This window comes from Stegastes partitus, unplaced genomic scaffold (assembly GCF_000690725.1).
Source record: "Stegastes partitus isolate 25-593 unplaced genomic scaffold, Stegastes_partitus-1.0.2 Scaffold1417, whole genome shotgun sequence".
In the NCBI taxonomy this organism is placed as follows: Eukaryota; Metazoa; Chordata; class Actinopteri; family Pomacentridae; genus Stegastes; species Stegastes partitus.
The window spans coordinates 30221-45835 of NW_007579148.1; the positions used below are offsets into that span (position 1 = coordinate 30221).

Here is a 15615-nt window from a genome sequence, read left to right on the forward strand (position 1 = left end):
GAGATGATGGATGGACGGACATATGACAGACCGGCTGGGTTCAATAACAGTTTAGGAGATGCTTTGACGCTGTCTTTGGCCCTCTGTCATGTCCATGAATGGAATAAGCATCTGGTCCTTTTGGCCATCACATACTGTAGAAACAGGGTCACACATGCATGATCAGTTTAAAACAAGTCTCTTTTTAATCTCACATACTTCAGAAGGAATAAGACGGTTTGTCAGAATCAAACTACAAACAGTATCTTCATCTGCGATCAGCAGAGTTGAAACTGTAACTCTGCATGAAATGAGCAAAGCTGTTTTCTGCAGAAATACAAAGTTATGCAGATTCCACGACAAGATTATCACAGACTGAATTTAATCTTTGCAGCATCCATGCTGTTATATTTAATCATCTTTCTTCTGTGCGTGCCGTGTTTTTCAGCACTGCCCACCTGCAGGTTAGGGCAGCGCTCTGGTTCCCATGTACCCTGGAGAACATAGGGGCAGTTACTACGTTAGGAATGCTGATAAAATAACCCAAACTGAGCATATAGTGATGAATTCTGGGCCAGTTAGGACTGATTTCCTACCATGAAGAGGTTTACAAATAAGGGGTCTGGGGTTTCTTTGAAGACAGATTAAAGAAGACCCTGCTGTGCCTGGTGGAACCGGGCTGTTCTTGTTGGGGCAGGATCACTTGCACGTAATTAACAGGTGGTCCCCGCCGCAGCTTTGCATACAGCCAGAGTGTCAGCAGCAGCAGCAGCGCGTCTTCACCACACAGCGAGTTGCTGCAGCTTTGACAGACATGAAGATGCTCTGGCTGAGTCTTCTGACTCTTCTGATGCCTGGGCAGACTCTGGTGACAGCCTTTCCTCTGCAAGCCCCAGAGCTGTCAGAACAGCCTCATGCTGGACCATCTGAAGCCGACAAGGAGTTTGCAGAGGTATTTGTCATTTTATTTGCAAGATGTGACACCTTTAAAATAGAATTTAAAGGGCAGACAGTCTGCTAGACTTGACATGTCTGTGCTGAGACAGTGAGGGTTCACTCTGGACAGCTCGTCGTCTCCATTTAAACCTGCTCAGATAAAATAACGGCTGAGTGTTGGACGCTGACCCACCAAGAGGAGCAACTGGAGATACAAATGTTGTGTACGGTTCCAGAAATCTGCTTTCACAGGTCGGCAAACTGTTGAATTGAGAATTTAGTAGAAGTATTGCAGGGAGAATTTCAGTTTTAATTGTGCCTTGTTATGCAGACAAACATCTTTCCAGACATACACGTTCTCATTTTCTGGCATTATTGACTCACAAGTTAAGTTTTGCATTTAGCATCCTCCTGCTTTAGTAAGAAGTGTCCGTACTGGGAGAGGGACACATTGTTTTTTCCTGTGGGTTTATTGCAGAAGTTTTGCATTTCATACTCCTCTTATTATCTTGCAGGCCTGCAGCTTAATTATTGTGTTGTCCTACAATACACAGCTTTGATTTATTGTAAAGATGAGATGATAGAACAAATGTCCTGATGCCAGAACTTAATTCGATAACTAATTCACGTCTGTTTCTGTGAAGCATCACCTGAAGCCAAATGTGCTGCATGGATAATGATTCTTTATGAGTGAATGTCTGCCATGTCTTGGCTTCGTTTGCAGTCTGACGAGACGCTTCTCCAGAAGGCAGCGATCACAGAAGACGTGACGCATGTCTAAAAGCCTGAGTTAATTTGCGGTAACATAAAGAAATCAGCAGATAACAGCAGTCAAATTATACAAGCAGCCACACACCGAGTCGCTCACAGTTACAACATTTGCCAAGAAAAACACATTATGGGATGCCAGTCCTGCATATAAATGTCAGATTGATGCTGAACTGGAGAGCATCGGCTGGAACAACACCTGTGTTTTTGTATATTTTGTGTATTTAGTAGATTTAAAATGCTGTTGGGAGAACTGCAGCTCCAACTGGCTGAATGACGACTGTTGTGCCAGAAATTATAGAATTTTTGCAGTTTCAGACTTTTAGCCTTCTTAATTTATTTCTTGATTTCATATCTTTTATACAGTATATTTATAATTACAACGTATTGCATTTAAATAGAAAATATATTTTAAAATCTAAGAAGTTAAGAATATAGTTTAGGTCCAAAAACTGAAAAAAGATGCTTAATGTACATCTTGTTAAATTTTAAAAAAGGTCAAATAATTGTATATCATCCACTATTCAGTAGAATGAAGTCAGAACTATTGAAAGCCAAGATTGATTTTTCTTGGCAATAGTCCAGCCGTATTTTATCTGCACAGGCTGCAGTCAGGCTTAAACTGAAGGATCTGTCAGTATTGGATTGGCTTTGAATAATAAAATAAAGATAATATAATTCTAAAATAAAAAACGGTTAAAATGTGATTATTTATACAAATGCTCTTTAATGAGGTGTTTCAGAGACGAGCAGTGTTTGTGGAGACGTACAAATGAGTGCAGCGCTGCAGTAATCCTGTAAGGATCTTCATCCCTGTGTGGTTGATGTCGACACCTACAATTACTCGAGCGCAGCCACGTTTCTGCACTGTACCATCATTACAGGTTCCAGAAAATGTTTGGAATGTTTACTGTAAAGCATTTCAGGAGTAGATGATTTGTGTTGCTCCTCTGCTCGCGTGACATTGAGAGAAAACAAACACCAGAGTGTTCTCAGAAAAGACTTTTATTTGTACTCTACCTGGGTGATATGAACTGTCTTCTTTAGGAATATCTGCAGCACTTCTATGGCTACCAGCAACAGGCACAAAGACAGAAGAGGGCTGCAGACCCAGAGGAAGATGTTGACTGGACGACTGGACTCTGCGATAAGATCCAGACAATGCAGCGCTTCTTTGGCTTGCCTCCAACTGGAGAGCTCACCAAAGACACTCTGGCAGTGATGAAGAGACCCCGCTGTGGTCTGTCAGATGTAGAGCCATTTGGAGAGACGGTTCGCTGGAAGAAGACCAGTCTGAGCTACAGGTTAGAAGTGACTTTCTCTGTTATTTATTGAAAAGCATTTTCCATCAGGCCAAATCACTGATGGTGCACTATGATGAGCGCCACTGCTGGAAGACTGCAGGCACATGGAGCTTTAAACGAAACGCTAATGCAAGGTGTGGCTCACCAGATGTAGACTGTAGGTAGAAGCCATGCATTTCTACACAGGTATTCAGTCCCCCTCCACCATCTACTGCAGGTGCTACCATGACCAAAACCCCCTTTGCTCTGGGAAACAACAACAGCCTCCAAACAGCAACCCACCACACGGAAAACTTGAAGCTTTGCCAAGAACTTCGATCATGCAGTAAATCACTGCTGCCAGTTGTATTTTTCATTGACTTTAATGGCAGGGCTTTCCTGTGTGAAAACACTCCACCAAAGCAATTCTTCATCACTATTTAGAATGAACACGAACACAACAATTTTGGCTTAACGTCATCCAATACAATCGTAATTAGTTTGCAAAAACACAGATATTCTGGAGCTTTTTATCCATCACTATGTAACTCATGCAAGTACACTTGTTTTGTTGTTTTTGCTCCCATGTTTCCCATGTTCTCCCTCTTAGTCGTGCACAGATAGCCATGCTGAGTTATTCTCTCCCAGAAAACACTGCTCCTTACCTGCTTATTACACCTCATGTGAAGTCCAGGCTTCTTCTCCATTTGGATCACAATGGAACACCGTGATCAGCCCGTTTAGCCGTTCTCTCACCGCTAGTGTCGGTTAAACCGGCAACAGTGTTACACAATGCTGCATTGTACAACATTAGAGAAATAACGTCTGTTTGAACATTGAAGCATGCCAACGTATTCCGGAGGACCCCAGAAAAGAAATGATCAGTCTGTACATGTGCATCACATGGGCTCTGTAAGTTGGTGATTGTGAGATGAGGTCAGAGTGGACATGAATGTCTGTACCGAGATCACTCAAACACTAACACCTTTAAAACCCTGTTATCAGGATTGCTGGCCGCAAGCTCCCCATCTCAGCCGCCAAGGTTCACAAAGTCTTCAGGGCAGCGTGGAAGCTCTGGTCCAGCGTCGCACCAATGAAGTTTCGCAAGCGGGACAGGAGAGAGGCCGATATTGTCATCTCCTTCCACAATGGCGGTGAGCTCTAGAAGACCAGATCCAACACACGGACAGGATGTACAGAATATGTTATAATTCAATGCCACTGCACTGTTTGTTGCAGACCATAAGGACGGCTCACCCTTTGACGGCAAAGGTGGAATCCTGGCTCATGCCTTCTTGCCTGGATCTGATATCGGTGGAGATGTGCACTTTGATGCTGATGAAGACTGGAGTTTTAATTCTACCGGTACGCTCATTCTTATAGCAGGATTTTGTTGACCTAAAGTAACACCTGACCTTGTGTGGAAGGAGATGATAGATGGCCACGCCATCCCAGGTAACCAGCCTATCACAGGGCTACACTTAGAGACAGACAACCAAGCACACTCACATTCACACCTACGGACAATTTACAATCACCAATTAACCTCAGCATGTTTCTGGACTGTGGGAGGAAGCCGGAGAACCCGGAGAGAACCCACGCTGCACGGGGAGAACATGGAGACTCCACGCAGGAAGATCCCGGGTGTCCTCACCGGGACGCCTTCTAGCTGCGAGGCCTGTGTCCTTCTTTGTAACCTTTCAGCAGCATAAAACGCTCTGACCTGACTTGTCTTCTTCCTCCAGGTTTCAGCTTGTTGGCAGTGGCAGCCCATGAGTTCGGCCATGCACTCGGCCTGCCCCACTCGTCTGACCCCGGAGCCGTCATGTACCCGGCATACAGCTTTGCCCCCAATTATGAGCTGCAGCTCTCCTTCCGTGATGTCAAAGACGTCCAACACCTTTATGGTGAGCTGAGCTGCATTCAGAGGTGTGATTGCGCTACTTGTGCCATTATTCTGATACGTTTATGGTTCTAAGGTGTCTGCACTGAGGTATAAGTCATGATGTGCATTATGAGGATCATCACACAAGGCCCCAGACAGTCGATGCACTGATTCAAATTATAGCTGAATATACTTCTTAATAAGGAAAAGAGCAACTTGTTGGTTTGAAGAACAACAAATCGCTGAACACACTTGTATATGCAGATACACAACACATGCAGACTGACTGCTGTGGATCACAACCTGATAACTGTACCCGTATAAGTAAAATATGTGTTTCCTTTTTTAAAATTAAATTGAATATGAAGGTGTGTTGTTGCTGCATGTTGCACATAAAATATTCATAATATTAAGTTTAGTCGGATACACTTGTTGTACGACGCATGTTTGTTGGCCTTATTTGTTAGTGTTTTATCATTTCAGAGCTGAAATTGGTTCAGTGAAAGCGAAGCCATTAGATACTGGCCAGCATCAGAGCTTTCATTTGAAATGTATATTCTGCTGTGCTCACACAGTTTCCCACTTCACTTTGTCTGGCACTGTTTCTCTACAAATGTCATCTTTTGATTTATTTGTTCTATTTTAATGAATGTTTAAGTTAAATTTGTTTGTGGTTGCATTAGCTACGATTAGCACATGCATTATTGCTCATTGTACATGTCTGAAGACTACAACAGTTGCATTCTGAAGACATATCTGATAAAAGCAGCTCCTGAGAAGGGAAGTCCGGTGACAGAGAAGATCAACATGAATGAATGAGCTCCAGCTGTAAAAGTTTTGCAAAACATTAATGGACAGCCTCATGCAAACTGTCCAATAGTTATCACACCCTGAAGTGTTTGTCACCACCGGTCATGCCTATTACATGGTTCCTGTAAGTTTTGACTTTGGCTGAGATTCTTTGCAGATGACATGTTTCTGTAAATCAGTGTGCTGGCACTTGTCAGACAGCTTTCACTTGACCTCATTTTTAAAGAACATGTGAAGGTGGATGTCTTATTGTTGTTTCAAAAGGTTTGTTTGTGTGTTTCTTTCTGTTGCCTACAGGTATCAGTCCCAACTTTGCTTCGCTAGTCTTAAAAAGGCCTCCTCCAAGAACACCTGACAAGTGTGATCCAGATCTGTCCTTTGACGCTGTAACAGAACTCCAGCAGGAGGTGCTGTTTTTCAAAGACAGGTGTGTGAATCATGTCTAACAGAAAACCTGAACCCTGAATACAACACGGATTAGTGTTAAAAACTGTGTTTGATGTTTCTTTCTGTCTTTTCAGATTTATGTGGCGGAAACATCCTCAGTTTGAGCAAACAGGAATCACCCTGATCAGCAGTTTGTGGCCAGACGCTGTACCCAGCCACTTAGACGCTGTGTATGAGAATGTGTGGAGCAGTGTCATTCTGTTTTTCAAAGGTAAGGTGAAGTAATACCCCTAAAACATACCACAAACTATGCCACACTCGAATGAACTGAATGGATAGCAGATCAGAAATATATACGCAAACATGTGACGGGAGTATTTTTGCTTTAGGTCATCAGTACTGGGAGCTGAGACAGTTAAAAGTTGAGGAAGGTTTTCCTAGAAACATATCGGACTTGGGCTTCCCCTCCAGAATTCAATCCATAGATGCTGCTCTTCACTTCAGAAATGAACGCTACACCGTGTTCTTTGCTGGCCACGAATGTTGGAGGTATTTATGCTCCAGTTTCCCTCCGTTCTTTCCTTCTGTTTCTGTCTTAATGATGAGTGAAGCTACTGCAAACTACCCACTGACTACCTTTAGCCTTGTGCTGCACGTGTCTTCTCATCTCACTCTGTCCCAACAGGTAAGCAACACTTTCCCAAAATGTAGAAGCAGTCGCTTCAAAGATTCAAATAGGTCAAGAAACAATCATTTAAAAACAAAAAACATCTGCTTTTCATTCCATTGCACAGAGAAAAGTTTGGTTAGTTAGCTTGAGTTAGCCAGTCCTTCAGTCAGTATATTTAAAGGCATAAGGAGAACACTGAGGGAGCTTTAAAGGACCTTCATAAATAAGGGTGTTGTCTTGTTGTCGTTATTGAGGCTCAGCACGCAGTTTTAAATTGTGCTGTAATAGCCATGTCTTTTGCAATTAAATGCGATGTACTTTGGTAAAACTGCGAGTGTTTAATTTGCGTGTGAAAGACATTTACATTGTCAAGCAAACATATGATTGTCATGGGAAATACATGCTTTATGTTGATATGAAAATTATATAATTTTCCATTTCCACGAGTTCCATGTGAGGCTTTAATGCAAGACAGCTACTGTGTCCAAGTAAAAACAAAACTATTCATTAGACTGAGCAACTTCAACTGAAGTAACTGTAGCGTATGGAAGCCATGAACATCTAACATTAATTAAAATGGTTTCTTGTAAATAAAGAAGAGTCAGATTTATACAAGACAGTCATCTGCATAGAATATTGGTATAAGGAGACATGAAGTCTGTGCTGTGAGTAGAAAGAGTGGAGGACCAGGACCAGAGCCCTGTGGTATACCTGGTAATTGTTGCATAACAGAATTATCTGAGGCCATCAGTTCAGGCTGTCTGGATTGTTAGAGAAATATGCACGATGCTATTTTGGGCTTTATCGACAGCGTACTGAATCAAGTGTTCATGCAACATTCGTACCCGTAATGTCGACTGGATGCAGATGCTTTGCTTTCTAACTTCTGTTTAATGTTCCATTCATTAGTTCTATTTTTTCCTCAAATTTTTTTTGTTTGTTTGTTTATGTGTTGGTCCTGAAGGAATGCCACCGTTTTCCTTCTGCTAGGACACACTCTTCTGGAAACAGACAAAATAAACACCACATGGCATGCGTGTGTGTAGTAATCAAGATGAATGCACAACAAACTGTATTCACCATGACAATGCACAACATAAGAGAAGCCTCAGCGAGAGAAGTCTCTCCATTTGTGAAAGACTTCCACTGAGCACTGGAACCATGATGCAGTGCAGTTCAGACAAGCTGTAAAATCATGTGAGACACTGTCCTGCTGAAGAACAGCTGCCAGATGTGATGCTCATAAACTGTAATCAGTGAAGCCTCCTGGATGCACTGAGACCAGAGTGAATCTCCATAGTTGGGATGGATCGGGTTATATTTATGGATTCTACGGATAGCCATAGTAAAACTTAAACACGTCTGCTGCACCAGCTTTTGTTTGAAGTTGAAACATTTAAATTATGATTATTTCTTGCTTAGATACTGAAATCACGTAATTCTGTTTGAGTTTTAACTCTCACAAGGGCCTTGCATCATGTTTTGAGATGACACATTGAGCGTGAGTTAAGACGAAGCATTCTCACCAAGTGTGACCACCAGCTGTGATGCAACGTCCTCTGAATTAAGTCACAACATTATTTGCTAACATTACATGCTGTCAACATCCTTTTGGTTTCCTTTGTTACAAACCCTCGGTCCAGTGTATGTAAGAAAATGAATCAGAGCTGGGACTGTGTATATTTGCTGAATATTTCCTGAGCCTTGAATGGAGCACAGCCTGAAGCAGTCAAGATGAAACAGAATTCTCTCTTTAGTGACGATTACAATACGTTTCTGAAATGAAACCAGTTAAATCTGTCCTCAGGTATAAACAAGTTCAAATGAACGTACTTGATGTAGTGGTGCCACAGTTCTTAAATGTTCTGAAGAAGTCTCCTACGTTGCTGTAATAGCACTCTGACTTGTCGTGTTATTGTGGTCGGTGGAGTCACACAGACCACTTCCTCATCGGGTTTTGATGTAATAAGACGCATTTCCCATGTGAATCAAACAGAATGCATTTCTCCTACTGTCTTGGTTATTTCCCATTGCACAAGTGTGTTTTAAGCTGACAGATGTTTTATTATGCTTCCCAGAGAGATGCACCTCTCTGGGAAGAACTGTGACCTTACAGCAGAAAAACCCAAAGATAAAGCTCCACCATGTGTCTGCTATCCAGGTACAACGAGCTGCAGAAGACGATGGAGGGATCAGCGATGCTCACAGAGCAGCAGTGGCCGGGGATTCCAACTCCCATAGACGCTGCTGTCATCTTTGACGGTACTTCAACAACTCTCCTTTTTCACCTGCTCTTCTTAAATTAGATGCAAAAAATACAAAATAAAAAATCCGCTGTACTTCTGACACTGACCACGGAATAACTATGTAAAATATGGAGGGACATATGCATGTATGTACAGACAGGAGGGTAAAGACATGAAAGCATTCATTAAAGCTTCCGATCAGCAACCATGCATGATCTGAAGCACACACAGAGCAACAGGAAGAACGTGGCAGAGGCCCAAGTAAGCATGCAGACAGCATGACAGCATGCAGCCACCTGCCTCACTGACACTCAGACTTTGTTTCTGTGTAGAATTAATATCATCCGTCTTCTGTCGGGACCACCAGGCTGGAGCTACATGTCACTACGTGTAAACTATCAGAGGAGATGTTCATATACCAACACCCGCTTCACGTGAAAAGCAGTATTACATTTGGATCATCTGACACCTGATTCATAGTTTGAGCTAAAGATTCTGTGATACCCTATGGAGCACTGCCAGACTCACGGAGAGGATTTTTTGATTTGCTTCGCTTCACTGTTGTTTAGTGTCACTTTGCAGTAACTTGTGCATTCCCCACAGTGGGCGTCCTGCTGCCTCTGATCCATATCAGCCGCTGATGTATTGATGTGTCAGTGCACTTCTAAAATACTTCCAGTTTAGGGAAGCACTCTGCTGATACTACAGAAAGGTGGGATGACAAGGCGTGTGATCATATTAAAAGGCGGATGTGACTGGATTTATGGTGACTATAATTGTAGCGCTGGCCGTCAGTCAGTCAGCCACAGTGACTGAACCAACTCCTCCGGTTTTGTTTCTCAATGTAGTGGCGCCACAGCTGAGGCTGCACTGCCTCTCTTTAGTCCCAACCAGTGGTGGTCTGTAGGCCACATCCACAGCAGCACCCGGAGTCCAGACGAGACCCAGATGTGCAGCCACAGCCAGCACCTGAATCCTGTCTGAGACTGGAATTTAAAATTAACAATAAAGTGTCATCTGTCCTTCATCCATCCTCACTGTGTGTCTGCCTAAACAGTGAAACTGGACTGGACCAACACACCAACTGGTCGTGCAGATCAGAAGGAACGTCTTGCATTCTGTGAGGGAATGCAAATTACAAATTCTTGCTGTGCCCCTCACAGGCCGTTAAAACATCTTGTATGCTGTGTGCATGCTTTTATTTCCTGCTACAGGTTTTTGATATTGTCTCTTTACATTTATCACTCCATACTTTTAGTGATGCCAGTATGCACCTGCTATGTTTCTGGGCTACACCCGGGAAGGTGTCCTAAACAGCACCACAGTCAGCTCCAACCCAATGATAAACTTCAAATGGTCGTCTCCTACTGCAGTTTGAACTCCTACATACGTGTCCTACAGTACAATAATGGAGCTCACTTCCCACAGGTTTTGTGCACTTCTTCAAGGGAAACGTCCACTACCGGTACGACTCCGACCGGAACCACGTCGTCTCCACGAGTCCTGCCAACGAGCTGCTGGAGTGTGAGAAGGAGGAAGACAATGAAATAGTGACAGGGAGGAGATAAGTGAAGGAAAGCTCTCCCTGATGATGATGATGACGATGACGATGATGATGGTGTGTGTGTGTGTGTGTGTGTGTGACTGAACTGGACCACAGCGTATCTGCTACAGAACTGGGAACTACTGAATAAAGCAGGGAAGTGTTACCTCAGCGTCTAATACAGTGTTGTAATCATGGTAACTGTGCCTTTTTTGGTGTTTGATTCACTCTCATGTGTCTTTTTTTAAGATTTCAAAAATCATTCTGTGTGTACGTATTCTGGTTCTGGTTCTGACGTATTTACACTTCATCTAATGGATTTTGTGGTTCTGCCTTTGCATTACTGTGATACTGTGATACTATTGTTCACTTTTTATGGGGATACATTTGTTTGTATATTTCTTTATTAAAAAATGAACTTTTTTGTAATTACGACACGTTCCCACTGTGTGTGTGATCATCGCCATTTATTGTTCAATTTACCTGCGGCGGCGCATTGCTCAACGTAGTCATTGCTGTTCCTGTCAGTGTCCAGTGTTGGGCAACGGTGGACAAAACGTAGCTTTCCACTAACAATCAAAAAAAGTTGCTCTGGATCATTACTGACAGATTGGGTTGGAAAATAACCACCTGCAGTTGAGTCACACAACAGCTGGATCAAGTGGAAAAACTTCTCGTTTCTCTATGCAGTACGGCGCCTTCGATCCGCTACAATAAACAGACGTTTTGATAAAATCAGAATTACAGCAGAAAGGATCATAAAGTCAAAATCATTAGTGCTTTCCTGTAAGTGACTGACATCAGTTCATGCTTCACGTCCCTCGATGACGGATCCCTGGCATCAGAGTTCTCCTTTAGCTGCCAGATCTTCTGATCTAAATGCAGCGTAGCAGCATGAATCATCACAAACACACCCAAATACGACACTGAGATGCCTACAAGCTGAATACATGCAGACGGATGAGGCCTGCTGTAAAGAAGAAACAGCAACAAACATCCTGTTGAAGTGCATTATTTTAAAAATGTAGAAAAAAATATTACAGAGTGTATGGGAGGCGACCAGGCCGTTGCTGGTGGACCCCAAGGCTGACACAGACCTTTTTAAGTCCATTTAGTGGCTGTTCTGGAGCTTTCAGTCAGGTCACATAGTCATCCTCAGCAAAGGGATTTTTTCTTTCTTTGCTTTGCAAGATACAGAAACAAAAGTTGAGTGTAAATCTGATACTCTGGTACCCTCTGCATTTCTCTCATTGTTTCTGTTTTGTTGAACATCTGGACAAAGTGTAGATTTTAAAATTCTAAATGTTTATATGCAGTTTTTGTAAAATGTGTGTATTAATTCACAAGTGGCAACAGAACCAGTCTGATCACACATCCAGCTCCAACACTGACAACTGATGATGCCAAATAAGACACACAGAGGACTTTTATTATTATTATTGATAATATTATTAATAACAATCATAATCAGAATAATGAGATTGTTCTGGTTGTTATTTCATGAAAATCTTTCCATGCAGCCATGTCATCATCAGTACAGCGTCTTATTTTGGGAAACTTTTTGGTCGAGTGAGCAATCAAAGCCAGACTTCCTCTGTTATCCATAAAAGGAGTATTTGGTGAGTCATTTACTCGAGCAGGTAGTTGCCCAACACGCCCCGGCTGCAGCATATATATCAGCTGGCTGCAGCACTGAGACACAAGTTGAATTCAACGAGGAAACATGAAGACTTTCAACCTGAGCATTCTCCTAAGCCTGGCAGTCACAGTCTGCTGTGTGCCCATATCACAGGTCGCTGAGCAGGATGAGAGCTTTGCCGAGGTACGTATGCTGCATCTGCCTTCTCATGCTGCTGTTCTCTCCACTGAGGTGCACGTGAGAGCTTTAAAGCGCTTTGAATTCTGGATGCTGTGTTGCTACTGAGGCGTGAAAACTTTCTTAGTCTCTGTTAATGACCATGTCTGTTCCTTCACTGAGCGACTGCAGCTGATGCACATTTACCTTCTTCTCTTTCCTGCAGAGCTACCTGAAGAAATTCTTCAACCTGACAGAGGAGAGCAATTCAGTAGTCAGACGGGGGATCAGCCCCTTGACCAGGAAGCTGGCTGACATGCAGAAGTTCTTTGGCCTCCACATCACGGGGACTCTGGATGCCGACACCTTGGCCATGATGAAGAAGCCCCGCTGTGGCGTTCCAGATGTAAAGATTGCCCGTTTCTCCACCTTTGGAGGCGACCTCAAGTGGGACAAAAAAAGCCTCACGTACAGGTGAATGATCTCAGGAGACAGTACGGGAGAGAAACTTACTACCCCCAGCACTGCATGAAACTAATTATTATAATAAATGGTTTTGCTGAACAGGATCGAGAACTACACACCTGACATGTCTGCAGCAGAGGTGGACGACTCCATAGCCAGAGCTCTGCAGGTTTGGGCCAGAGTTACTCCTCTGAGGTTCTCAAGAATCTACAGTGGTACCGCTGACATCATGATCTCCTTCAACCGCCGGGGTGAGCACAAGACAATGTTCAGATTTATATATGAAGAGTTCATTTACAAAAACAGAGAACTCCATCTTCACAAAAATTCAGAAACCCACGTTTCCATCGTCTACCTGAGACATCAATCAAACAGAAGTTCTCTCTGAGTCACATCCACCCAGCTTCAGTTTGACTGATTTCATCTCAAGCAAACTAGCATCATACACTTCCTATACGGTGTATGATCAGTTGTGTGGTTGTAACACAGCGTGAAGCAGCTCCTCTTTTCATCACGCTGATGAACAGCAGAGCCCACTTCTCATTTCCTGGTTGGTACAAGGGTTTACAAAAGCTAACCTGACTGTGTTCCTGCTGCAGCACATCGTGATGGTTACCCCTTTGATGGACCCGATGGCACTCTTGCCCATGCCTTCGCTCCGGCTCCTGGCCTCGGAGGAGATGCCCATTTTGACGACGATGAGACTTTCACCTTCCGCTCAAACTCAGGTGAGTTGGTCACTGTTGTGGAGGATCACGTCCTCTTCACCTGATTACTGTCAGTGTGTGTTCCGACCCGACTTGCCCTTGAGGAGCTGTGACTGACCCGTCATGCTGTGCTGTCTTCTCCAGGCTACGTCCTCTTCATGGTTGCTGCTCATGAGTTCGGTCACTCTCTGGGCTTGTCTCACTCTGATGATCCTGGTGCCCTCATGTATCCTGTGTACTCGTACAGAAACCCCGACACCTTCACTTTGCACAGAGATGACATCAACGGCATCCAGTCCCTCTATGGTTGGTACCGAGTGTCTAGCTCACTGCTTTGAATCTCTAAAAAACTTCTGCACGAATGATTTCATGACATTTATCTCATTTGACCTCCAGGTCCAAACCCTGACGTAGATCCGCGTGAGCCTGAACCTACAGCCCCCACCACCCCTGACGCCTGCGACTCAACCATGGTTTTGGATGCTGTTGCCACCCTGCGAGGAGAGATGCTCTTCTTCAAGGACAGGTATCGTAGACAGTGAATGTTCAAAGATCTGAATGCTCAGGTCCATTAAGAGTGTTTCTCTTCGCACCAGACCTGGCTCCTGAACTAACGTATGTTCCTTTGTGTGTGTTCTCAGCTTCTTCTGGCGTAGCTACCCTCAGAGCAATACTCCTCAGCAAACTCTCATCACAAACTTCTGGCCCGATGCCCCTGTCAACATCGATGCTGCCTATGAGAGTCAACAACTAGACAGGCTCTTACTCTTTAAAGGTATGTGTTCACCTGACGTCGCACTATTTATGCTATTTTCTACATTATTTGCCTTCACATGAATTCACTGCAAAGTCTCTTTTTCTCTCCCTTCAGGTCGCAGAGTGTGGGCTTTCAATGCCTATGATCTTGCACCTGGCTATCCCAAGTCCATTTCCAGTTTTGGTCTGCCCCAGTCTGTCAAGAAAGTGGATGCAGTCCTCTATGACCAAGCATCTGGCAAGACTCTGTTGTTTGCAGGCGACAGTTACTACAGGTGTGTTTAACAGAGATCTCCCATTCATGATTGATTTTGTGGTGATATGGGTTTTCAAGACGGATATAAATGGTGACTTGGTCTAATAACTGTTATTGTTTCTCTAGTTATGATGAGGCCAGAAAGACCATGGACCAAGGATTCCCCAAACGGGTGGACGAGACCTTCACTGGCCTGACCACCAAGGTGACGGCAGCTTTCCAGTACAGAGGTGAGTCACGTTCAAGCACTCAAGACGACTAAAATGAGAAAAAGATGACAGGTATTCTGAGTTTTTCAAGTGTTTATGCAGTACTAACATGTGACATCTGTGCTGTGCAGGTTTCAGCTACGTCTACAGCGGACCCTACATGTTTGAGTACAGCCTGAGGAGTGGGAGGTTGTTCCGTGTGCTGAGGAACGACTACTTTCTGCGCTGCACCAGATACTAGAGCAGCTGAAGGAGCAGCTGACTCGTTTACAGACACTGTGAATGGCAGGATCCGTCATGTGTAATCATATATTTAGCCATATTTAATGACACTGTTGCACAGTGACAGGTACATACTGGATATGTGCCTTTATCGAGAGCACCTTACACGCTTTAATAATTTTGTATTGTAAGCCATTGCTTTTTAAAATAAATTTAACTTAATCTTAGTTTTATTTTAGTCATAGTCATTGTTAAATTATTGCTGTTGCCATTTTTGTTGCTGTTTTAATTTAATTTTTTTGTGAAGTTGTGGTTTGTTGGTTACAAAAGCACATCTGTGATGAAGCAAATGAATGTATGCAAACAGAGCAATGTGACAAAGTGGAATAAATTGGCATCATGAATGTATTTATATTGTTATGTGTTTTTTGTTATGCTGCTATGCCACAAGTGGCTGCAAAGTTATTTTCCTTCAGTAGAAATCTGAAAAAAAAAATCAAACTGTATGTTTATGCAAGGTGACAGAAGACTGACTGTATAAATGTTCTACAGTCATATGTTCTATGACTCCATTGCACAAATAAACAGAACGATAGTGCTTCACTGTGGTCCAGCCGTCTCACCTGACAGGTGAATGTTCACCATGTTCAACTTTAGGGAGTTTGCAGGCTAACGTCTGCTAATTAGCAGTAAACCCA

General features: G+C 43.3%; 2 protein-coding genes across 2 annotated transcripts; both read left to right on the plus strand.

The window, feature by feature from the left end:
• The first annotated feature begins 793 nt into the window (after positions 1-793).
• Positions 794-10532, plus strand: LOC103370393 (collagenase 3). The gene is made up of 10 exons (XM_008299433.1): positions 794-931; positions 2731-2987; positions 3972-4120; positions 4206-4331; positions 4712-4873; positions 5959-6088; positions 6183-6319; positions 6438-6597; positions 8880-8980; positions 10393-10532. Exons 1-10 carry the CDS (start codon positions 794-796, stop codon positions 10530-10532), a joined length of 1500 nt encoding a protein of 499 aa, XP_008297655.1.
• Positions 10533-12204: 1672 nt separating this feature from the next.
• Positions 12205-15325, plus strand: mmp13a (matrix metallopeptidase 13a). The gene is made up of 10 exons (XM_008299428.1): positions 12205-12329; positions 12529-12776; positions 12870-13018; positions 13367-13495; positions 13619-13780; positions 13871-14000; positions 14116-14249; positions 14346-14505; positions 14613-14716; positions 14827-15325. Exons 1-10 carry the CDS (start codon positions 12231-12233, stop codon positions 14934-14936), a joined length of 1425 nt encoding a protein of 474 aa, XP_008297650.1. The 5' UTR covers positions 12205-12230; the 3' UTR covers positions 14937-15325.
• The last annotated feature ends 290 nt before the right edge of the window (positions 15326-15615 follow it).